The sequence below is a fragment of the Takifugu flavidus genome, chromosome 3, assembly GCF_003711565.1.
Source record: "Takifugu flavidus isolate HTHZ2018 chromosome 3, ASM371156v2, whole genome shotgun sequence".
Classification (NCBI taxonomy): Eukaryota; Metazoa; Chordata; class Actinopteri; order Tetraodontiformes; family Tetraodontidae; genus Takifugu; species Takifugu flavidus.
Window position 1 is genome coordinate 4273132 of NC_079522.1, and position 25417 is coordinate 4298548.

At 43.5% G+C, this 25417-nt stretch overlaps 1 protein-coding gene across 2 annotated transcripts in view; it reads left to right on the forward strand.

Annotated features, from left to right (window-relative positions):
- Positions 1-25417, forward strand: part of nlgn2a (neuroligin 2a) — a 129609-nt gene that overhangs the window by 65760 nt on the left and 38432 nt on the right. The window contains exons 3-4 of one of the 2 annotated variants that reach the window (XM_057027096.1): positions 3699-3752; positions 19547-19696. In XM_057027096.1, coding sequence (XP_056883076.1) covers positions 3699-3752; positions 19547-19696 — 204 coding nt within the window. The remainder of the gene's footprint in view (positions 1-3698; positions 3753-19546; positions 19697-25417) is intronic. The other variant, XM_057027097.1, reaches the window with a different exon arrangement.

The following is a 25417-nucleotide window of genomic DNA, read 5'->3' on the forward strand; positions in this document are numbered from 1 at the left end:
TTTTGAGCCTCTCTGAAAGTCTTCCTCCACTTCCTCTAACATCCCTCCTCGCAAGAACAAGTAGCACAAAAGTGTGTTGCACCCATGAGTGACCATAAAAGAGTCATGGGAATCAAAAACCAGGTACCACTAGGTACCTTTTCAGGCAAAATTTGGGGTAAAGGGAAAACTTCTTTTTTTTTCTCTAGATAAAACAAAAATTGATTACAATTGAAACATGCAAAGACTTTTCAAAAGTCCTCGTAAACAACAAAAGTTGCTGCGGTGAGAAAGGGGACTAATGAAAAGATTATTGTGACGTTAAGCAGTACTAGCCATATAAATCTTTGTTAGCAATCTTTCTTTTTATTAGCAAGAGGAGTAGGGGTGTGTAAAAGGAGGAGTGGAAACAGCACTAGCAGCAGAAGCTATTGTATTAGCAATGGTTGCTTAGAGGAGGAAGAGGATACATCTAGGAGTTGCACCGGCAGCTATTAAAGAAGTTAGATTCAAATTAACTTTCTAGCATGTCTTTTACCATCAACCTTTTCTCTTGGTGCTTTACAGAAACCCAGATCTTGACCCCCAACATGCCACAGCAGCAAAGAAAAACAGGAGGAAACCCTGAGCAGGGCCAGTTGGTACTAATACTAGTTGCAGTAATAGTAGTAGTGGTAGAATTAGTGTTTCTGGCAGTACTGTACTTGTAGAAGTCGGATGATACACGGTCTGTATAGAATTAGCAGGGACAGTAGCAGTGATGCTAACAGCAGCAATCGGAGTACTAGTAGGAGCATTAATTTATACAAATGATAAATTCATCATGAAATTAAATGTTGTTTTTTTCATCAGGAAATGTGATCTATCAGGGCTCATTGGTACCAGGAACCAGCATTTACTTTTGTACAATTTTCTTTTGAGCAACATGTCTGAAAATGTTAAGTGACCGATTTTTCCCTGCACCGTAAACCAAAAGTGAACGCCCATTTTCCTTTATAGACGGGTAAGGTGATATCTTGAAGCCACAGACAGTGAGATCTTTGTAAGATATTAGCACCCCCAGCTGACATTTAACGGGCCTCACAACGCAGGAACATCTTCAGGAGATAACAGTAAAGTTTTATCACTTTTAAGCTGTCAGTTTCAACGGAAGTCCCTGAAAACGGCATGTTTGGAAAACCGCCTCCAGAGCGGAGCGCTGGCGAAATCTGCCCCGGGAAAAGGACCGTGAGGTACCTCCTCGTGCGCACTACAGACACAGTCAATACATTTCCGCGCATGTGGGAGTGCTCCGAAAGTTTTGTGGTTCTGTAGTTCTGTCTAACTGCGTTACTTTTTAACACAATAAAGAAAAAGGACAGCATTTCTCACCCTTTTCAGGCACAATTCTCATGTAAAAGTAGTGATATATGTTTTCCATCATCCATCAACTACAGATTCACCCCTTAGCTGGGTCACCAGGCGGCTGTGGCGTCCGAGCCAGAATCGCTCACTTTCACACCTAAGGTCCAACTAGAGTGGCCAACTACCTGTTCTTTAAACTTTAGGAGACGACCCAAGTACCTGGAGAGAACCCTCGCTGTCAGAAGAATTTGTAAACTCCCTGAACCAATTAACCTGGATATTAACCTGGTACCCTCTTGCTGTGCCAACCATGATGCCCGTTGATGTGTACTAATTGCCTTAATTTATAAAATACTGTCCTTGTGGGGGACTTCTGTCTAGTTTTTCTTAAGGTACCTTTTTTATGATCATGCCATTTTTGTGATACCAGTCGACTCTATGAAGACACCCAAAAAAAAGCTAAATTTCTTTCCTTGGTTTGAATTTTTTGAATGTATTCTGAAGCCCCGCTGGCAGCGGGGGTACTTTGCCAACAAGTATTAGACAGCAATTTACGAAAACCAGAATATTTTTGCTCCTCTGAAGTTGAAGCCTAATGACATGGCTGATTACCCGTCCCAGTTCACCCAGTGGCAACCAGTAAATTACAACTCATCAACGTGCACTAGATGGGCTGTCATGAAATGTCCCTGCTTGATGTCCATGGTCCTCACAGCAACTAAAAGTTCCCCCACAGTCTGCAAAGTATTTTTTCTATAAATGGAAGACTCTAAACTGGACTCTAAACACTGTTTTTACTGGTTTTGTTGGGAAATGTTCTTGATTCTAAGCGTTATCTTTACGATATACGGAGGTCAAAAGTCGCGGTAGACACTAAATGCATCAGGAGTGGGTGATGTTTTAAATCTAATCAAGATCAGAATTTTGAAATAGTTCTTCATAGAATTAGCTGTAATTACTTGGCTGAAACACAAAAGTCAATTAAGTTTTCTAAATCGACAATGGACATTGTTTAAAATTTAATTGGCACATTTTCTTTTCGCCCCAGCGGAAGTAAAAGCAGAGCTGGACAGATGTTTAATTTTTGATCTGTCTGGTGCAAAATGAATGAACCCTTCCATGGTTATTTCACATCACTTTGTTAATTAGCACAGGTGTCCGTGAGGTGACCTTTGTATCAGGTCCTTTCAACTCCAAATGTCTCTGGTTTTTGTTGCCTAAACTGTTTCTTTGATTTGAGACTTCCAAATGAAAGCTAATAGCACATTTCTATTTCAATGCTGACTTGTGTTTCCTTCCAGGGTCTGAAAAACAATAAAGAGGTAAAACGTTGTTTCGCGTGTTCTTTTCGGCTCATCTGCTACGCAGTGACGAGATGTTCGTTAAATAGTGACCAAAGCTTCAGCGAGCAATTATTAAAGTGTCTTTCACATATAAGGACTTTAACTCTTTCTGTCTCTTTTCTCTCTGCTACTGTTTTAATTTATTTTTTTTAAAAGCAGCCGGTGGGCAGATTGGTGTCAAATTACTTTCACCTTTTACCTGCACTCCTCTGCGCAATTAGCGTCGTGCTAGCTTGTCATTTCCAGTTGACACTCCACTGTTGTTCTGGGTAATTATTTACCCGCCTTGGGAGAAGCCTGACACGTTAAAGCAATAAATAAAAGAAAAAAAGACTCCCCAGACGTGCTTGCCACACACTTATTGACACGTGTTTGACATGCTTTTTACCATTACGAGCTCATTGTGTGTTTGCGGTTCAATTAAAGGTATTCTTGTGTTCGAACTGTATTTCCACTTTAAATCGATCTTCAGGCTTTCACCACTGGTGTTTCGCGGTTTGAGCATCAGGACCCACATCTGCCATTCCTTCCCATTTATAGGCCTCCGCTCTTTTGCCTGTTTTTTTTCTCATGGCCTGCGGGAGGAAAGGGTTCTGGGTCCTGTTCTTCAAACCACAGAGGCCCTATTATGTCCATACTTTCCCTTTTTCCCTTCTTCAGCCCTCAAACCCCACCCACCCACCTCCAGCCCCGACTCATGTAGGCTCAGGAAGCTAACTGGGATGTTAGGGGAAGGCAAAGAAAGCACAGCAATAGGGCAGCAGAAACGTTTTCTTCTACAGGAAATCACATTTAAGAAGCAGCTTTCTTTGATCTTGTGTCTTTTCTTGTCATAACTGTGTCTGTGATGCCTTTTGTTTTTGCTTTTTGATAAAAAAAGAGAACAAAGCACCCATGAACTCTTGCTGATTTGTCCTTTTTGCTCTTTCTTCTTTTCTTTTTTTGATATTCTTATTTTTTTCCGTTTTTTGCCAGTAATCTTTTTTGAATTTTCTCTTTTCTCTTTTTCCCCCCTTTTTTTCTGAACCCTAGGTCCGCTCACAAAAAAACACGATGAATCTTCAATGAACAAGCCTCGAGACGAAGGTATTTTTGTTGCATGTTTTTCCCTTTTTCTTGTTTCCAAGTCTTTTTGGGGGATGTGTAGACACACTCAAACACACACATGCAAGCACGCACTCACACACGCATACATGTGTTAGCTGGGACATTGGAGCTGAGATGAATCCCGATGTGTTGGTGTAAGTGTGTCTGCTGACTGTCTTTTCCATGCAAATCTTTGGCCTTGTGCAACCTGTTTAATGCTGTAATTCCCAGCTAATGGAAGCTACATGTCCTTCATTATGAAGTCATCTAAAGGCAAATGTGTGTATTTTCTTGTCCGACCCTCAAACAGGCCTCCCACATCACCATCACTACCACGCCCTTGAAAACGCGTCTTCCTGGCTTTGTTAGCGATCAACAACGCGCCAATTGGCCTCTTTTACAATAAGGTGGATTGTGGCTACACCTCTATAGCCCCTCTCAAGGATGGAAATGCTGTTGCGTAAGGCACTACACAAATATTAGCCTGGCTTTAAGTTGGCGGTGATAACATCAAATCAGGGAGGGGAAATGAAAATAGGGACATCCAAGGACACTCGCGCCCCGTTTGGGAAGATTTGGCTTTAATTGGCTGCTACTTTCAGGACGCTAAGCTCAGTCTGCTGTTAATTTACATCTAGCTGCAGTACACACTCACTCACACACACACACACACACACACACACACACACACTGCAGAGGTGATTTTATTTCCATCTTTATACTTTTGGATGAGTTTATGGTAAAAAAAAAAAAAAAAAAAAATTAAAAAATGCATCTTCCTTTTTTGCTGTTTTCTCACTCCCTGACACTCTTTGATTTCTTGGGTGTTTTTTTAGTCCCCCCCCCCCCCCCCCCTTTTTTTTTTTTGAAGCTGGTATGTTTGACTCAAGAGGATTTCTCCGGTGATCAAACGTGCTGGCATTGATGCTTTTTTCGAGCTGCTGCAGCTAACAAGTAGGCAAGACGCCCTCTACTTCCCCAACCTACCAACCCAAATATGCCTTTCTCCCTTCATAGTACCATCCAATTAACCTCATTTCATTGGGAATTGCTAATCCTATTGTGGTAACTACTACATCCCCGTCCCAAACTGAAATTCAAATTTGAGCTTGTTTCATTGTGTCAAAAGTATTATTTCGATATAAAGCCTACAAAATTAACTAGCTTCTTCTTTAAACTACAGTTATGTTGGATTATTACTATGTATCTTTACTATTTTGCAATAGTTATTTCTTCACTAGTGGATCAGAAGTATTTGCCCTAATTTTCATCAAACTCCTGCACACTTCCGGTAACTATGCTCCAGTGTATATTGGTAGGCTAAAGCCGGAAATGTTGGCACCTGCTGTCTAAACGCTAATTTCTCCCAGCCACAGTTGCTCTGTTGCTACAGAGAAGTAGCAACAGAAGGATGGCGATGCCCAGGAAATACATGAACACACCGGGGGAAATAGAGTTATGCACACCTCTCCTCCCTCAGCTGTAGTTTCGTCCGGCGGCGTCTAGGGACAGCCAAATGCAGTTAGCTGCCTCCAGCTGTTTATGAAGGTTAGCATGCTGTAATTAAGATGCATACCAATTTTGCCGAAGCGAGACAAGATGTCCTTTCGGGCTCATCGATCTCTGACCTCCAGTTCTCACCAGGACAGTCTGCAAACGAGTGTGAAGCAGCCAAGATGAAGATCAGCACCTCTAAATTTTAGATATTGGTCCTCAGCTGGAAAAGGTTGAATTTTCAACACCGGGTCAAAGATGACTTGCAGCCCCAAATGGAGGAGTTCATGTATGTCAGGGTCTCGCTCTGAAGGGGGACACTGTTTACCACCCAATCTATGTTCCAACCCTGAGCCAGCCAGATCCCACAGACAACCTTGCAAAACAAATGTCCATCCAAAAACAACTCAAAGTAGAGCTGCTACTCCTCCATGTCAACACAAACCAGTTGAGGTGTTTCAGACATCTGGTCAGGCTGCCACCAGGATGCCTCCCTGGGGGAGGTGTGTTGGGCATGTCCTCTGAGGTGCCCTCCAGACAGAGCTAGGGCATGTTGGAGAGATTATATGTCTAGGCTGGCCTGGGAACGCCATGGAATTTCCCAAGAGGAGCTGGTGCAAATGGCCGGGGAGAGGAGGGCCTCCCTGCTGAAGCTGTAACCCCAGCGACTGGGACCAGAATAAATAGCTGAGAGATGATACGAGACACAACTTCACAGTTTAAAGCAGACAGTTTAGTATTTTTTTGCCATAAAAAAATCATTTTAAGAGTATTTGGATCGCCAACTCTATAAAAAAAACAACCTTACAGAGTTAATAGCTCTTTATTTGAAGGTGCAATTTCAGCTAAGAAATAACCCCAAATGATGTTAAAATAGTGGGGGGCGGGGGGGGGGGGGGGGACTATTCTCACTGTAATGTTAGTGATTTGATTTGTTGAACACAGAAGGTTCAGAGCAGGAAAAAAAATTTTAAGTTGATGAAGGAACAGAAAGAACGAGGCGGGGCCGAGCAGCTTCAATCCCCCATTTCCTTTACAATTTTGTCCTCATTCTTTCAGCCGTGTATCAACAGCTTTTTTTTTTTTTTTTCGCTGGAAAAAGGAACGCTCAAAGAGACGGCGGAAACACATTCACTGCCATTCCGTTCAATTTAAAAGTACATTCTGTATGCTGAAGTGGAGCGGCGAGAGGAAGAAAGAGGCGTCGTCCGCCCAGCCGGATGGCTCCATTCAGCCGCGGCAGCTCGCTCTCTGCTCTGCATCAGGTGCGAGAGCAAAGGCTGTGGTGCTGCTCAGTGTCACCACTCAGAGACATTTCACAGCTGTGTGTGTGTGTGTACACGCACAGAGGTGAAAGTGTTTTCTGGCAGGGACACGTTCCAGGTTGGAGGCCTCAAATGTGTCTCATTAGAGGTGACACAGAAGACCTACAGTGTGTGTGAAACAGGGTCACACTCCTGATTTACTCATTAACTACTAAAGTCCAGTTTACACAAGAATGAACTGCTAGAAACAGTTATGAGGTTTTTTCCCATTTTATGTTTTTTTTTTTAAAAAAAGGAATGTGTAAAAGAAAAGAGAAGAAGAAACCACTGTAGATTACATGCCAGGCCACTAGTTGGCAGTGTGGTACACTGTCACTTCCTTTTGGCCTGCGCAGCATTTGGCCCATGTGGGGAATGTGGCCTTTTTTTTAATCAGTGATTACAGAACGATTATGAACCTGATATATGAAAATATCAAATACTCGACTTGATACAGTCATGCCATCTGCACCTGTCTGGTTCTTGAATTGGACTGAATGTTGCATTTATGCTACAGATAACAGCATTTTGCCTCCTGACTGGGGTTTTCAAATCAATTTAATGTGAATCAAATACCGTAAAGATCCTTTTTATTTACGGTTATTATGTCCAATAACTGGCTGAAATGTTTACCTGCCTTTAGGGGAATCATTTCTCACACAGCAAGAATTTGAAAGATGACATGAAAAATGATGAATGGAAGATGTCTTTGATTTTTTGGTTTTTTTTTTCAATAATGCAGTCAATTTTCTTCATGATCAGCGACAGTATGAATGAACCATCCAAGTGGGTATTTAATTACACTATGATATTGGGTATCATTAATCAAACAAAGGAAGGTTGGGATCTTTGGTGCTACATCGCACAATGATGTCGCGTCACCAGATGGCGAGGCTTTCACAGTCCCTCCAATTTTTAATTTTACACTTGTCAATAAGAGATGAAGTTAAATCAAGCCGCAAGGTGCACAAATAAAGCTCCTTAGTGTTTTAAAAGAAATGATTTTTCTGAAAAAGCTCTCAAAGCTGTGGCTAACTGTTCAGAAGCCATCTGACAAGGTTTTTTTCATGCAAAACATTCAAAATATACTTCACTCTCTTTATTATTATTATTATCAGCCATAAAAGCTAGCATTTGTGGACAAAAAAACCCACTTTGTAGCATTTTTATTTCAAGTTATTGTAATTCTTCAGGTTATAATAATTCAACTTCATCATCTTTATTTTAGAACTGTTACAACTTCTGTTACAATCAAAGTGTTTATCAGCTCTTTAAAGAAATCCCCCCCAAACAATAAGGGGTGGCAAAGGAAACCTTGCACAGGACCAGGCTCAAGGTTTGGGGGGACACTACTGCTGATGGCCAGCAGATACATGTCTAGGCCAGACTACATGTGTTAGATAAAGATTTTAATGTCAGTTTCCAGCATCAGACCATATCTGATTATTTCCCCCTGTTAAAAGGGCCTAAACGATGGCTTACATTTTCTTCCAAATATATCCTTTACAGTATAAAATGACTTCAACATGTATAAAGTGATTCTAAAAACAACATAAAAAAGTATTATAGCCCAATTAAGCCCCAAAAAGGTCTTCAGAACATTTATAATATTGGCTGCGGATGATTAAACTAGCTTTGAAATCTGAAGGAATTTGTTTTTTCCAGTGTAAATGCTCACTCGATTGCTAAAAGACATCAAAATGGTGAAGTGGCACTATCATCTCAGCATAAGACAAGGGAAGATATCCATGATGCTCGCTCCCCGGGTGGCAGCATGCTAGATGATGTTGCGCCGTTATACGACTTTATCGTCTTTGTGCAAAAGATTCTTTCCTCTTCAATCTGTTTGTCGTCGACATCAGGTTATATTTCTCACTTTCCTCTCCCCCTGTTTGTCTCTCCGTGTTATATGGTGTCCCCTCTGTGGTTACAGCTCTGCTAACAGATGCTTGCCTCTGGGCAAAAAAGCATCCTTCCATATCGTCTTCTCTGCCTGGGCTTAGACATTCTGTCCTAAACACTTGCTTCTGTCATCGTGCCCCTCGCTAGCTCCAGCTCTGAGACAAGAGCGCCAGAATGAGGACGTAAACCTGGCACATCTCACCCGCTTTTTCTTTTTTTTTTTTGTTATAATTAGCATCATCAGGGGAGGTTCTTGCTGGCTAAATTTCCTAATTTCCGAGAGAATCTTCCACCTTGGACACATTGTGATATGTAAAGCACGCCTCAAGAGATTAATAGCCAAATTCTGGAATAGAAGAAAAGAAGCCATGAGACACGTTTTGCTGGAACACATTTTATTGTTTATTTCACAATTTTCCCTAACAGGCTGGGCGCAAATAATTTCAAATCAGGAATTTTAATCAAACGACATAGCTCGCAGAGTGATTGAAAGCTGTTCAAAGTAAAAATGAAAAAAAAGGGAGTTGCCTGCAGATGCTAAATAAACCAACAACCTGCCAAATTGAAGAATGCTAGCACAACCGCAAGTGAAACACCACAAACAGGGAATTGGAATCTTCCACAGAAAAGAACAGCGCTGCACATAACCCTACCTTTTTTTTTTAACAGACTCAAACTCTTGTCTCTTTCTTTCACCTTCTCTCCGTGGGCCCGTTGGATCACTCGCCGCCTCCCCGGTACCTCAACACTCAACCCACGTTGTGTCAAGCCGGTGCCAATACCGCGTCGAATACTCCTGCTACATGCGTGCTACGTGCTGACAGATTGAATTTTATTTAGCTCAAAGCTGCAGACCTGACAAGGAATGTGAAGAGGAGTGGGAGAGGAAAAGGAAGGTGTAGTGAGAGAAGTTGCCTGTCAGTTAGCTGAGCAGCTCTACACAGATATGCTTCTTTTTTTTAATGCACTTTGCTGTCTTTATTGCCACATTTGATGGCTATAAGGCCCTAAGCGGGGGCTGCTTTTCACTCCTGAAACCTGGAGAACACCCTTGTGCTAACGTGAGCTGGCCAAGGGGCTGTTGCGGGTCTATTTAATCCAAATCAATAAAGTAAAAGTGCCCACTGTAACAAATTGTGTTTTTAATTGTCAGGTTTCATTGCTGAGACACCCTCCCAGCGGCCAGTCCTCAGCTCAGTAATTTTAACGTGAAGTATTGCAGGTACAGTCTAGGTTAATGCACAGTTTTGAAAGCTAAAATGTAAATCTGAGCTTATGATGGGAGGAAGGGTGTAATTGGAAAGGTAACAGGACAAAAAAAACATTAGCTACGTCTGTAATTTGGCTTGTCTGCTAGTTATAATCCACTAGCAACCGATATAATATTTATGACTACGATTATCCATTTAGATGAACTGTTTTAGATAGATGGCTCTAGATGATACAGACCAAATATTTAACCTTTGTCAGGTCTGTCTTGAGAAAGATGAAGAGGTGGTTGAATAGGGACATCTTGGCTTCCTCGCATCGACCTAAGGAGGCACCAAGACCAGAGCGGATGATGCTCTTCCAACATTAGCATTGAGTTTTTTAAACTAGCTTAGACGCAAGTAAAAATGTAGGCAAATTTGTATTACCTAAAATGAGGTCTGACAGCTGCAGAGCAGGAGCAAAATTTGCTCCTTTGCCATCAGATTAACTGTCAGGATAGGCAAGATGAGTCTGATGACATCTAATAATCCATGCCCACCCGCCTGACCCCCCCACCCCGAGGTGACATGGCGCTCAGACAGGAAACAAAAAAAATGTATGCATATGAGTGAATGTTCCATCATACAAGTAGGTCTGCAGGCCTTCGTGCATACCCACGAAAGCCTCTAGTGCTGTTTTTTTCTCCGTGACATTATGACAACTCACTCTTTTGTCCTGAAACCAAGATTGCAGAAAATCATCCATTCTGACTCTTTACAAAAAAAAAATGTGTGGAAGTAGGTTCTTAAATTAATCCACCGGGGCATGTATGTTTAATAAACCATCAAATTAAGGTTTCATGCAGACCTTGATGTGTACCTCTCCATCCCAGGCGTCAGACGGGTCTCGCAGTAGCACACACTCAAACTCATTTATATCCCCATTAGACCCCAGACACTCCTTGGAACCATGGCTGCAAGTGCAGCCCCTGTAATGACCAAATTGTTATAGCGGGCAGGGGGGTAGCCAGGGAGCGGCAGGGGAAGGAGAAAGGGAGGGAAGGAGGGCCGGGATAATAAGAGGTTGCGTAAGGACAGATGAGTGGCGGTGCCGGAACACGGTGGCTTACTTTTTATTCATGGGAACATGCACAGGTCAAGAAAAGAGCTTTATACACACATTTAAATGATTAAATTCAACCCTTAAAGTGACATATTTCTATTTTAAGGTGATTTGCTTCAGTCTTGTTTCGACATAGCTAGACGTAACTCCTTTGATTTTATTGGGAATAGTCAGAATCTGAGGAATGGACAAGTTTGGAGGATTTGGTTTGGGTATGAACACCACTGTCCTGCACCACTGTGGCCTGGCTTGATTGGCTGAGAGCATCCAGACTGTAGCTTTTTCGGGGTGTTCTTGGTAACACTGGGAAACCGGTGACAGGGTCGAGGGTGGCTACTGAGTCACAAATGAGGAGCAAAGGCTGGCCCAGGTGGTCCAACCCAACAGAGACGCTACTGTAGCTCAAATTGCAAAAGAGGTTGATGTTAGATCTGACAGAAAGCTGTCATGTTTTCACATATAAGGCCGCATGGCCATAGACCACTCAGGGTGCCCATGCTGACCCCTGTCCAAATGTTCCAGCACTTCCTTCCATGTAACGTTCCACAAACTAGTCCAATCCACGGAGGCCTCGCAAATGGATCCGCTGTTAACGCGTTGGAGGCAGATACCAGAGCAAAGTTTTAGGGGTCTAGAGGAGTCACCACAATGGGTCAGGCCTATTTTGGCAGCAAAATAAGCGCAGACGTTCGCATTTGGTTTTACTACAGATTCCAATATATGACGTTAAAAGCTGCAGTTTTATGTGCCAGAATTCAAATAGTAGTAAATGTACTGCCTGGGATTGTAATTTAAATAAAACACAGTGATGGACATGCTGTAATTGAATGAGAAAATGTCCGATTAAGCGTGTCCTTTGTGTTGATGCGGTACTGGAAATACTCGGTAATTGCTAAAATGTCACATGGCCAGTTTGGAAAACAGGGGTATTCTGTTTCCCCTCTGGCATAAAGGATGTGGAGATAAAGCAAAAATAAAAGCGAAGGAAGGGAGGAAGGAAGGGGAGATGGGGGTCAAGTGAAGTCCAAAAGGCTTAAGGCTGGAAGAAAAGGGACGTGGAAATGGGAGCGAAGCGATGGGCGGCAGAGGGAAAATGGGGACAATGGTTGCGTTTGTGTCGTCTTTGTCGCTGTGGCATTTTGGAGGACAGAGAGGCCGTGTGTGTGTGTGTGTGTGTGTGTGTGTGTGTGTGTGTGTGTGTGTGTGTTTTTGTCCCTATCCACCCAATTTGCCGGATTGATCCGCTTCCTATTAACGAGCGAAACAAAAAGTCACCCTAATCCAAGCATTATTTATAACACCGGCAGGGGGCGGGGGAGGGCGAGAGACATAATTTGACAGTATTGTGCAACAAAATACTCTGGCAGCAAGATGAGAGAAAGATAAAGGCAGACCAACGGAAAATAATAGTGAAGGGAACTGAAAGGGAGCGGAGCAATCGACGCGATTGTCGCAGAAAAAAACAAGTATGCAATGCCCTCGCGGTTTTTTTTTTTTTTTTGAGGAAGAAGGCAGCTGGAGAAAGAGCGAGAGATGAAAAGAAGAAGGATGGTGTGGAGGGGTAGAGGGTGGGCGGGAGGGGGGTATCAGAGAAAATGGAGATCAGAAAGCAAACAAGTGGAGAAGATGAGAGAGGCCAATGTGGCAGCTGCTGGAGGCCGAGCTTGGAGAGGGAAGAAGATAAAGAACGCAAGATAGATGAGAGAGCAAAAGGAATCCAGAGAGAGAGAGCTGGCTACAACCGGAGAAAATTAGAGTGGAACACTTGCGAGTTTGGAGCCGTTATTGAGTCTAATAAGAGTGAGCTGTTGTTGGAAAGGCCAGGGCAGCTCTTCTTATTCCCGATGGCCCCACTTGTGTCTCCTCTTGCCTCACTCCTTTTTATTTTAACCTCGCCCACAGTCACTCTGCAGAGGAAAGAGTAGAAGGATCGCGGCCTGATTTCAGTGAGGGGAAGTTGGCAGCTCAAAATATCTTTTAAAAAAAGTCAATGGTGCAGACGTACGAGCCACATCCAAGCTGCGAGTATTCCTGTTATCTTTTTCCGTGAGTGTTGACGCCTTTTTTTTTTGTTCGCTGTTTTTAGCCTGTCTGCGTTAGTGATATTTTTTCGGGCTTTTTAATAGTCGTGTTACACCAAGTTAGACACTTGCAGGCACTGTTTTGATCTCGGTTGATGGTCCTGTCACAGGCAGCAAAGTTGACGTAGACCAGGGGTGTCCATCCCATTTTTTTGAGGGTCTTCTGACCTTGCAGAGAAACAACTGCTTTTGCCTGGGATCCCAGTTTCCTTTTGGAGAGCAGTTTTTCTACCTGGTAGGACTTAAAACCATCAGAGAACAGCTCTAAGCTCAGACAACTGACCTGCTATTAATCCCCCTTGGCCAACTTGGACAAACAACTCGTCTGCTGTCCAAAACTAACTATGTCAGCTTTCATCGGAGGAGACCTTGCCGTGGGGAGATATATTATGATATTATTACGAGCTAATGCTAATGGTAGCGCAAAATAGAAGTTTTTAATGTCTTTTAATGTAACAGGAGCTGGATGTCCATGTCCATGGGGTTGGCTAGAGGGTGGGACTCATCGATGGGTCAATTGAATAAGTAGAAGTGAAAACTAGCTTGATGCTAGGTCCTATTTACTCAGGAGACAGCTGATATGTGTCTTCAGCTGAGTCTCTACTCACCATCCTGACAGGGTCATTGGTTGACCTCACCTCACCTCACCTCATCTCGCAGAAACTTTGACAAGTTCACTTACTTCCACCTGACATTGAACAAGACATAAAGACCCTGAGCAAAAATAATCCTGTAGCCATCTCAAACCAGAGTCGTTTGAGTTCATTCAGAAGACCATGAACTCATTACAGCGGGATCTAGTTAAGATAGGGCTGATAAATACTGGACAGCACCATCATAACGAGTCATTGAGTCTCCAGGTGGGAATACCTTTTACTCTTAGAGCACATACCTGTTAGGGATGTCCAGACTGAAGTTTGAGAAATGATGCTAGCCTCAGTATTTTACTTTAGTGTGTTAAAACATATCGTGTATACAGTACTAACATATTCACTTACTTGCTCCTCATTTCAGTGTGTTCAGTGTTAGTTATCATCAATTGAATGGCTCATATTTCCATAAGTAAGTGAACGCACCACGTAGGACCTTTGTGTCCTTCGGGGTTTAGCTCAACATATTGTTGCATTATCATCCACTAGTCGTTTTGATTTCCTTTTTTCCACAGAAAAGAGCTCATTCCTCTTTTCATCTAATACCAGCGTGCTGACACCCACACACGTCCCCGATCCAATCAGCGTGGCCTTTGACTTGATCTATCGTGCGCTAACGATTAAGCCTCGGCCTATAGGCCGGCTCCGTTGCTCCGCATCTCATCATGCCCCATTCATCAACCTGTGTCTAAATCCACCTTCTTACCCTCCATCATGTCAGGCCTCCAGTGACCTCCCACTGACCCCCACCCCTCGCACACGCCCACTCAAGACAACCACACAGTGTTTGCAGTGAGATCCTCGGTGAGTTAATACCAAAATGATTCCAGACAAGACCAAGCAGCGACACGGAAATCAAATTGTAAGCATGAGTTTAGCCTTATTGCAGCAATTTCTAAGCCTTTCTTAGCGGCTTCTGTGTTATATTAATTTCAATCCACTGGGACTTAAAACAGAGAATTACAAACAAAACTTGAAAACTGATACAATATTTTCACTCACTTAATAAGACCCGCGCAGTAGCTCTGTGTATTGGCAGACATGATGATTCAGAATTTGCTCTGAGTCATTTCCTAGTTATTATAGCTTGGGGCCTCAGTCAAAGGTCAATATTAATCGTTACCTCACGCTCACACGTGCTTATACACACACACAGTTGCCGTGCTGTCCTTGCTAATGAAAACAAGACTTGAAATGATGGAGAAGTTGTGCCTGGAAATGGAAATGCTAATTCGCAGAAGGTATAACACGTGTTGCTCCTGAGGTTGTCATTTTTACCCCATGATCAAGCATCTCTTTAATTATGGGTCAGATCCAGGCAAACAGCTGCCGTTCCACTGGTTTTAAACATACAGGATCTCGGACTTTATGTGACTCAGCCTCGAGAATTGGGTTAAAAAAGATGTGTTAATGCCCAGTTTACCCCCAGCTGTGGTGTCGAAACCAGCATCTTAAAAGTCATGTTTGGCCGTTTTGTTTTTGTATATATATATTCGAAGTTTGCAGGTTAGGATATCTGATAGGTGACATCGGTGGCATCAGGCCCAATTGTGCCACCACAGCTAATCAGTGAGTTGCTTATATCCCATTTTCCACCAAGGATTGTTTTTGGTTCCTTGGGATTTGGAGGGGAAAAAATGTTGTGTTTCCGCTGAAAAAATTATCTCGTAGGGGAGTAGGAATTTTGGATTTCTCTGAATTCTGGGTTCTGAAAAACTCAAACTGGTCGAATAAATTGTAGCATTTATTTACCTTTTTAAAGATTGAAGATTTCAGAAATCAATATTTTATCAAGAAAAAAAACCTGAAATATTAAAAGAACGATGCCAAAATTAACTCTATACTGTAATATATTCATCTTCCAGTGTAAACATTTCAAATTTGAACATCTTGATAAAGAAACATCTTGTTTTTAAACATTAACTATACTGGGAATATTTTGACCTTTTTTGCAATATCTCCCCTTTTTCTCTCACTGTATTTCTTTTTTTTGTGTGAATTGCAACCTGATTTTCAAAAATCATTTTCTTGACTCATTTTTGTCAGCATGGTGCTAATTTCCCATCATAGACACAATCAAAACACAAATACATCGAACAGTCGAGAAAAAAAAAAGAAGAGAAGCACCACAACGTTTCCTGATCTTGGCAGTTTTTGTGGATAAAGAAATTCAGCAGGACTTCGAGTTGGCGACTCGTACTTCTGAGTCCATGAAACTAGCCAACAAGATGGCACAGCTATAGCATATAAATCTCTGGCAAAATGTGGTGGAAAACAGCCTGATGTGGCCAAGGCTAAAGACCCCACACCTCATCGCTAGATTAGAGGATGGCGTCTCCGATGACGAGCAAAGAGCGGCGCGCTGCTCTGCAGCCCACAACGTACAAGTTTAGGCCTAATCATTTCATTGTCTCTGTCTTGCTTGAGAGGATCAACAGCCATGCTAAGCTCCTGTGGGTACCAGACCCCAGCCGCTCTCTGCCATCTTTGTGTTTGTGCTGTTTCTGTTTGCCAGTGTTGTTGGCGGCCATTGTTTAGCCTTTTCTGTTATTATTCTTTCCACCTTTTTAATTTCAGTTTGACACAATCATCACATTGTTTCTCCACTGAGGTGCTGCTATGCTTCTGATAAGGGAACACCTCCTGATTTGTGAGGCTGCCAGCAATTAGGTATTTCTTGTCAGCGGCAATTTATTCATTATTTGTCCAGAGTGACATACAGTGGGAGGAACCCCTGTAATTACTCGCTTAACTAGACAATTAAATGTCACAATGGTAAAACGGAACACACTGCAACACTTAAAACACAGCTGATGTTTATCTGGAAGAGGCTCAAGTGGCCGAAGTGGCAAATGATGCACAAGTTTAGGCACCGTTTTGACATGAATTACTGAACATTGGATCAGTGAGAAGGACATTAAGGAAAACACAATATTTTCCATCATGTCCCCCCAACTGTCCATTCATGTTCAACTCGTGACAGCTTAATGCAGTTCGCTCACTTTCAAAACTCCTTAGTTTGAAATGTGTCACATCTGTGAAGCACGTGTTAATACCACAGTGGCAATAAATTTACAGCGTATTGAACAGTCTTACACTGCCACAAGTAGCCATCAGCCAGGAAAATGTAACTTGTTCACCTCTTGTTATTCTTTAACATTTCGGGTTTCAGTATCTTCCCCAAGGGTACGTCGGAAGTGCTCTCAAAGTTGCGCTGGAAACTAACAACCAACTGTCCAATTTTTACTCAACAACCAGGACGTGAACCAAAAACCTTTTCAGTTTCAGAGGAGCTCCCTGCGGACTCAACTATCCCCTCCCCATTAAAGCTATAGAACCTCGTCCTCGTGGCCGCTCCCAGTTTGCGATCGAAATTTTCCTCCATGCACAACTTACAGGCTACCTCTTTCCACAGTGCCTTTGGCTATTCATCAGCTAGACACAAGTCCCCTTACAACCTGCCCAATCAGGGCGAGGGTCATGTCGACACGCTGATGAATTCAGGACATCTGGTTGCCAAACTGTCATATTGGGGATTTACATGGCGGAAATTGCAAAGTTGGCTTTTGGTACCCAGGTGCACCTAGCATCTGCATCTATTAAAGTTATTAAATGCAGCAAATCTAAAAGGAGTAGAGGCAAATAAAATTGCCACTAAATATAGTTAAGTGGATGTTTCCAGAGAGGGAGAGAGTGAGCACTTGTATTCTCAGAGGGCATCGGTGCTGTCTGTCACTGTGCCAGAGCCATTTGCCCTGTAACTGATCCATGGACTCCTAGTCTACAGGTCAGCTGAGACAGCCTGCTGAGTTTGTGGGTACGGGTGGGTACATCCCCACATCTGCATTCTGTCTCCCCCTATTCCAGCTGCCGTCAGTCTTTGTGCTGTGCTACAGAATGCAGACACTCACGCACGTCCGTCTGCTGCTAATGAAATGAGATTGGGGATCGGCAAAGGACGTCACGGGGTTAGGGATGGAAGAGCAACATGTTGCCGCGGCAACAGTCGCTGGAACCTTGGGTTCATGTGGGGAGAGAGAAAGGCAAAGGCAGTAACAAGTGGAGGCAGTTACCATAGCTACTCTATCGCAGCTGCCTGCAAGTTTGTATCGCCCCACTGTGATTGTGTGTGCCTGACTGATACTAGCATTAGCCTCGTGGCTTAAAATTCAGTGCAGGTACGAAGTGTTTGGCTGGCATTTTAGGAAGTGTTTCAGCTGGTGTTTCACATTAAAGCGACTCGGAACGAGCAGGCCTCCTCCATGTCTTTCCTCAAACAGATGTTTTAGTGTTGTTTTTATGTGGTCCTTCTGCACAACTGCTCTCTTATATCCCAGAGCCCACACGACCATCACTGCACACATTTCTAAAGTCTTGTGCCATATGCCAGACTCCTGGAAGACCGGGCTATTGTGTTTCCAGTGAGCTGGGAGAGTGGTTCAGAGGCCAATGATGGTCTATTATAGACCCTCTGGCTTGCACTGATACATTTGAGTGCACAGGTGTTATATACATTTGCCCCCCCCAGTTGGCCCCCAGCCCCTGCGGTCTAAATGTGTCCGATTCCTCAAGTAGGCGACTGTTCGCTTTGTTTTATTGTGTAAATATGGCAGTTGCAGACTTGTGATGCACTTTGCTTAAAGGTTGCTAATAATGCAGAACAGCGCTGCTTCAGACCCTAGTTTAAAAAAATCCCTAAATAGATTATGATCCATTAGACGGGCTAACATGGGATTTACAATTGCAGGTAAGCATGTTCGCTTGGTTGAAATGAAGGTTTTAGCACTGGGCTGCTAATTTGCTACACCTTTGGGTGTGAAATGCCTAATATATCATTTTCTTTGCGTAGAATACACGTTAATTCTTCTAATCTTTTTGTCCCCATCTCCTCCTTTACACATCAGTAAAGCCCCCCCCATACAAACCTGGTCATGCTTGTTTCCTTCCTTTGAATGGGAGGTTACACTTGCCACAGTTGTTTGACCGGGGGGGTGGACAGGCTTTGGGTTTCTGTAAAGCACCTAGACAATCCTGTCATGAGTGGATACTGGGACAAAGAGTTCATCTTTGACCCAAGGATTATTTTTGACCTTTGTGCCGGACATATTACCATCTGTGCGTTAGAAAAGATTGCTCTTCTACATCTTCTCCATTGTGGAGTTAACCCAGAAATAGGCTGATGTACTAGCTGTCCCTGCTGCTCGGGGACAAGTCGCAAAATTTGCATTTAAGGGACTTTTGAGATCCAAGGTGGAAAATAAAATGAGGAAATTATGGAAATTCCCGGCAGATGTGATATATTAAAAGATTGCAGCCTTTTATTATCCATCGACTGTGCACAGGATGTTTGTTCGACGCGGGCTTTTCCTACTCGCAGATTAGCATTTCATGCGGCTGCCTTTGTTAGCAGCATTTCATTTTTTTTATCTGTAAATTGCTCTTGTGTCATCCTGCGTGCTGGCATCATGCCGTTTTCCCCTCTGTTAAAACATCAAATTTTTTCAGGGGGTGGCGGTGAGCATTTGACACACCAGCCACAAAAAGCTGCAGTGCACACAGTTTTGTTGCTACAACGGTAGTTATTTAGCCTCAGTGCCACGCTTTGATTCTACTAACCTTCCCGAGACGCGATCGATCGCGCGCTCTGTGCTCTGGCTCACATCAGTGTTGCGCTATCTGGACTTCAGTGTTAATAGGTGCAGTCAGAGGCAGATAGCCACGTTAGCGTTAACATGCAGTAATCCACTATAATCACCAGGAAACATCTGATTGGACTCTTGTAGGCCCGTCTCTTGTCGCCAAACTGAAATTCCTTCAAGCTCATCGCAAGATTTTTTTAAAAAGTTATAGCGGTTGCTATTGCATTAAATGTGTAAACTGCTTATGAGCCTTGAATTGCCCCCAAGAGACAAATACATTGATTGATTGATTGACTTACAAATGTAATAACCTGTAGTTGAAGGAAACACACGGTTCACATTTGGTTCCCTTCTGTTTCGACTATTTTGATGCAGATCTGCTTTTAAATCCTTTCCCCTGGGTTTTTGCAGATATCCGCGACCGCAGGAAGAAGCCAGTGATGCTCTTCATCCACGGAGGCTCTTACATGGAAGGGACAGGGAACATGTTCGATGCCAGCGTCCTGGCCGCCTATGGCAATGTGATTGTGGTGACCATGAACTACAGGCTGGGCGTGCTGGGTAAGTGATCTCGACCTGTTGTTTCTGATACAGTGTTCACTTGGCTTCACTTGATTAGAACTAGCCGTCGTCCTTTCAGTTTGTCAAGCAACTCATCATAAAAAAAAAAATTTTTTTACTTCCCAACTGCTAGCAACATCTACATCTATTTTTGGAGTTCATATTATGGTTTAGATGTAGTCCGGATGACTTTTCCTTGAGCACCTTAAAAATTAGAGACCAGAATTCCCTTTGAACTCCTCTATTTCAACTACACCCTCATCTGACAACTCTGGCCTTTAGACGCTAACCCGTAGATGTGTAATTCAGAGTCAACGCTACAAAAAAAAGGCTGCGGAGGCATGGCTAAGTTGCACCTGACACAATGGTCAAACTAGGGCATTGAAAAAGTAGTTAAGGTGGTTTATGTCTGGAGGTAAGCATATATAATTTAACCTGTCTGTCGGAGTTAGGCAGCTTTTCAAACAAGAAAAGAGAATCAACCGTCACCTCAGCTCTTCAACACAAGCTCATCATCCTTTTTTTTCCCCTGGAAACGCACTTGACTTCTTTTTGTTACTCACTGCGCTCTCTCGTTCTATTGAGACTGGGTAATTTCGCTTGTAGAGGAGGAACATGCCTCTAAGGAGGCAGGTGCTAACTAAAGGAAACTAAGTGCGTTTGATATTTCATTAGCACTGGCGAGAGTGAGCTGCTGGAAGCGGTTTCAAAATCACCGCTGTTTCCCTTTGATTGGGTTTTCTTCATAAAGAGCATTTCTGCGTTGAACACTCACATCCTTTATGCCGACGACAGGTTTTAATTTGCATGTAATTAGAAGAGTTTGCTCTTCAGTGCATCTTTGATGTGTTCTTTCTGGCATATTAGGCTACAGATAGAGGTGATAATGTGTTTTTGATATGTAGGGAGCAGAAAACCAATAGTTGATAGTGATGCCGTTATTAGAATTACATTGCAATTAGTCTTTAATGGGATGAACCGAGTTTGTGTAACAGAATTATATTAACGGATGCAGAGAATTCGGGTTACCACACATCTGTATGTTTTTCTGCATCTATACCTGTTAGTATGTCTGTGTAAATTCTCAGTCATCCAGGTCATTGTGTCCAAGGTAGTTTTCTCTGCCAACTGGACTGGGTTTCTTCTCTTGAAGACGTTTCGCCTTCTATCCAGAAGGCTTCTTCAGTTCTGAAATCGCTGGGGAGAGAGCTTGAAAATATATAGCCCCTGTGGACCATTTGCATGCTAATGATCTGGGTGGTCACCTGAGAGTCGTTAGCAGGGTCGTTGGTTGGGTCGTTCACCTAGTTTCTGTTGAGGTGTCTCCCCTTTGTCTGCTGGGTCACATGGTGGTGAGTCACCAGGTCTCCTGGAATGGTGTGAATGTTTGTTTGTTTGTTGTTCGAGGACAGCCAACAAAACAAACATTCACACCATTCCAGGAGACCTGGTGACTCACCACCATGTGACCCAGCAGACAAAGGGGAGACACCTCAACAGAAACTAGGTGAACGACCCAACCAACGACCCTGCTAACGACTCTCAGGTGACCACCCAGATCATTAGCATGCAAATGGTCCACAGGGGCTATATTTTCAAGCTCTCTCCCCAGCGATATCAGAACTGAAGAAGCCTTCTGGATAGAAGGCGAAACGTCTTCAAGAGAAGAAACCCAGTCCAGTTGACAGAGAAAACTACCTTGGATATACCTGTTAGTATGCTACGTTTCCATCTTTGAGTTTTGTGAATGTGTCAAAAAAAAAAATCGTTGTGAAGTAGTTCAAGTAAAAGCAGAAGACAAAAGACAGCAAACACAGTATAAATTTGAGCAGAGCAACAACTTGCAGCAGGTCTATTAAGTCCCACATGAGGACAGCTAATACTACGATTGTAGGCATCACCATGTTCAGCAAGACAAGACTGGTTGTTTTGAAGGTAAGAGGAAGCTTGAGTCTTCTTTCAGTCGTACTCTCAAAGAAATCCGATACAAAGACGGAAACACGTAAACCAGGGTTTTGCAGGTATTGCATATGTAGAGTGCACGTAAACCTCTCCACCCATCTTCTACCGCTTTTTCCCTTAGCTGAGCTGCTACGGGTGAGAGACGGGCTACACTGAGGAGAAGCCGCCAGCTCATCCCAGGGCTAACATATAGAGATAAACAACCATTCACACTCACATTCACACCTCGAGTCAATGCCGCTATCCCCTAAATGCATGTTTATGGGCAGTGGGAGGAAGTGGGAGAACAAAAAGTCCGGAGAACCTTGGGGATTTGTACCCAGGAGCGTTTTGCTGTGAGGTGAAAGTGCTCACACATAAGTCATGACTCGCTTAAACAGGCCCTATATTTGTATTCCAACTTGTGATGAGTATTTATAGACTCTCGATTATGTTTTAAAAGTTTATAATTGAATTTGATAATATGTCAGTCTGTCTCTGTTGTCTAAAGCACCGGCTGGGATCGCATAGTTTTGGTTTCAGGGAATGTAAAGGCTCCACCATTAGCATGCAACGAGAAAACCGCAGCTATCTTGCAAATATGAGAGCCATCCAGTGCAATTGCAGAGAAACGGGAGTAATCCTTCAGCCGGCGTGTCCCATATGATGGGTGGTATTTCCCTCTGACAGAGGCTCGGGGGTTGCTAATGTGTTGCCGCACACAGTCATGCATAGCGAGGCAAGAATGTGACAGTTTTCTGACGAGTTTCTGCCCCATCAGGCTACATGTAGTCACGAGAAATGCAAACTGGAAATAGATACAGCATCTATAAACACGTCATTGTCATTCAAGAACCGCCATTAAGTGTGTTTTGAGATTGGCTGCTAAAGAAAAACCTTCCAAAATGAATTTGGAAAAGCTTTACAACAACATTAGCCTTCAATTACAGCTGGAATTTGAAAGCGACGCCTGCTAATAAAATGCCAAAATTAAATTTATTTAACACGACAATGGCTGATGAAATGTACTGGAGAACAACAGCTCATCACTTTTTATTGTATCAGGCGCAATCCGAGCCAGGATGTGGCCTCTGGTGCTCGGTGGACAAAATCGTAAAATCAGCCAACTTGGTTCATTCACGGGATATTTGTAGGCAATTTGGCAGCAGCGGAATTCAACCCCCACCCCCCGGGAATTCACTCAAGTGTCTCATAATAAGCCACAGTGTCTGTTCATTAAGATAAAGGGGGGGGGAAAGACAATGTCTGACTTCAGGAAAGACGTAAGTTTGATGCTAATTCGAACACATTCCCTCTTTGACCTTCATGGAATGCAAGAATTCTAGCCTACAGATGAAGAAAGTGCATTTTTACGTTGCTAAAATGCAGCTGCTTCCAGCTGTTATTCCTTTTCATTCTAATCTTCTAGCCGAGCCAGAACCATAATACCTCATGAAATCTGTTAGCTTTCTTGCTTGACCTCCTCTACCTTCCTACGTAGCGTGATCTGTTGTTTATGAGGGTGAAAATTCCTGTTTACTTCATTTTGAGGGTGTTATGATCTTCCACATAATAAATTCATTAGACTGCTGCCATTCCCCTCCAAAAACCGGTGTTGGGGTCTTTAGCTCTGGTAATGGTGCAGGATTCTCCAAGAGGATTGGTTCTCAGGCTGAAACGCCATATGTTCGAGCTCAGTTACAACACGTAAAGACTTAATGTTCATTCCATAAATCCTTTAACATTTTATTCATTAAACTGGGCTGAAACACACTGAAAAGATCAATTGCAGTCATTTCAGTTCATTTACATTGACAACTAGATGCAGGCTAGCGGAATTTGCGAGAGAAAAATAATAACTAATGTTGGGTTGTGCGGTCATGTTCAGTGGTCCACGACTGGTGAAGTCCTCACAAACATGACTGGAGCCACCTTTAGTGATGAGAATTTTGTTTGGAGCCTTTACTGTGATTGACAGCCTCATCACACACATTTGAAAAAGCCGATGACAATCAGTAGTGAAAGAGTAGCATTAGAAGACGGAATAATCTAACAAAGACGGGGTGTACTCACATCCCTGCCCAGCATTCTCTTTTTAGTTTTAATTAAAATGCAGCGAAAGAGAAAAAAGGGATGTTTTCCTCTCTAGTATCGCCACCTATGGGTCATTTTGATTTGATGATAAGCTGATTATTTTGAGATAGCAGACTTTGGGAGTAGAGACCCACTGGTTCCAGTTGCTTTTACTGTAAAACTGGCAAATTTAAAACTCTCACGTGCAGCCTATTTGCAGCAATATAGAATGCCCCTATTAGTTCTGCTTCGTGCGCTCTCTCTTCTCTCCTATTCTTTAACGCTCTCCCTGAGAATGCACGGCATTGTCTTTATGAGGGCGGAAGACAAATGAAGGGAAATCAGGCCCAGACAGGCAGCAATAGCATCCCGGGATGAGAAATCATCCCCTTTTTTCAGCCGCGTGATTGAGAGATGCGATCTTTCCTCGATTCGTCTGCGCTGACGGCCCTCATTTAACAGGCTCCTCTCCTCTGCAAATGCTAACCAGCGCTCCTCCGGTGGCAGACGCTGCTCACGCGAAAGCAGGTCTCTCTGTAGGCAATTCGCTGAATATGTAATGAAATGTAATTCAATATGTAATGAACATATAAGCCTCGGCGGCCTGCTGAGTGCTTGACCTTGCCTCGGCTGCCTTGACGACAGACATCCGCAGGAACGCACGCCACCTCATCCACGCTAGCTCTTTGCATTAGTCAGAGAGGAAAGAAGAGGGAGCGCGCGTCCGTCCGATCAGGCGCCGGCAGCAACGGCGAGAGCAGGGAGGTGGAGCAGCGCGGGGCTCTGGGTGCAACGACGGCTTTTGCAAAAAGACGTGCACATTTTTTTAAGAGATCAGAGAAGTGACAACGAGGAGCATAATGACATAGAGCGGGGGTGGTGGGGTGGGGGGGGGGGGGGGGGGCTGTATTTTCCTGTGATGCTAAAAATAAAATCTGCAGAGGCGCTTCGGAGCAGACATTCATCTAAAGCGTAATTATATATGCTGTGTGTCGAGATCCGCTGGATCGACCAAGCACGTGCACACGCTTGGGAGGGGCTGGCACTGAAACGTTTCACACATGACTTTGCACCCACCGGTGCATGAGTACCGCTAGGTGCAAAGTCTTATTTTAGCATTCCAGAAACTGGCTGGTGTGTATTTTTGCTTTTTTTTCTTTCTGGATGCGCGTATGCTGTCCCGGAGAGTGTGAGAGTAACCTGACATGACCAGAGACGACATTAAGGCTCGCAAACGTTTCCATAGCAACCTTTGGCAGAGCTGATGAGCTGAATCCCCTTGATTTGAGCCCCTGCGTGTGAGAGAGGGAGGGCGCGCAAGTGAATTGTGGGCTAGCCGAGGTGTTAATCGGTGCTCCGCAACAACACCGGGCTCTCTCAAACTCGCACACAGGTCTCACGTGCACGCACACATGGGCAGGTGAGATGCACACGGCCATCTTGCACCGGCAGAGGCATCAACTGGAGTCGCAGACATGCGTTCAGACATCTTATGGAGCTTTAAAGCTTCTCCCTCGACGCCTACCATGGATGGTTATCAACATGAATGTTTGAATTGTATCGATTATTATGGAAGCCGTAGAGCGTAAAGTATTTGAATCTTGGGATAAGGAGTTCACCATGTGGGCCCATTGGTGCGGAGCCATTTTCGGTCGACCTGCAACATCACAGACCACATCAATCAGCAGCAGCATATTTGTGATTTGT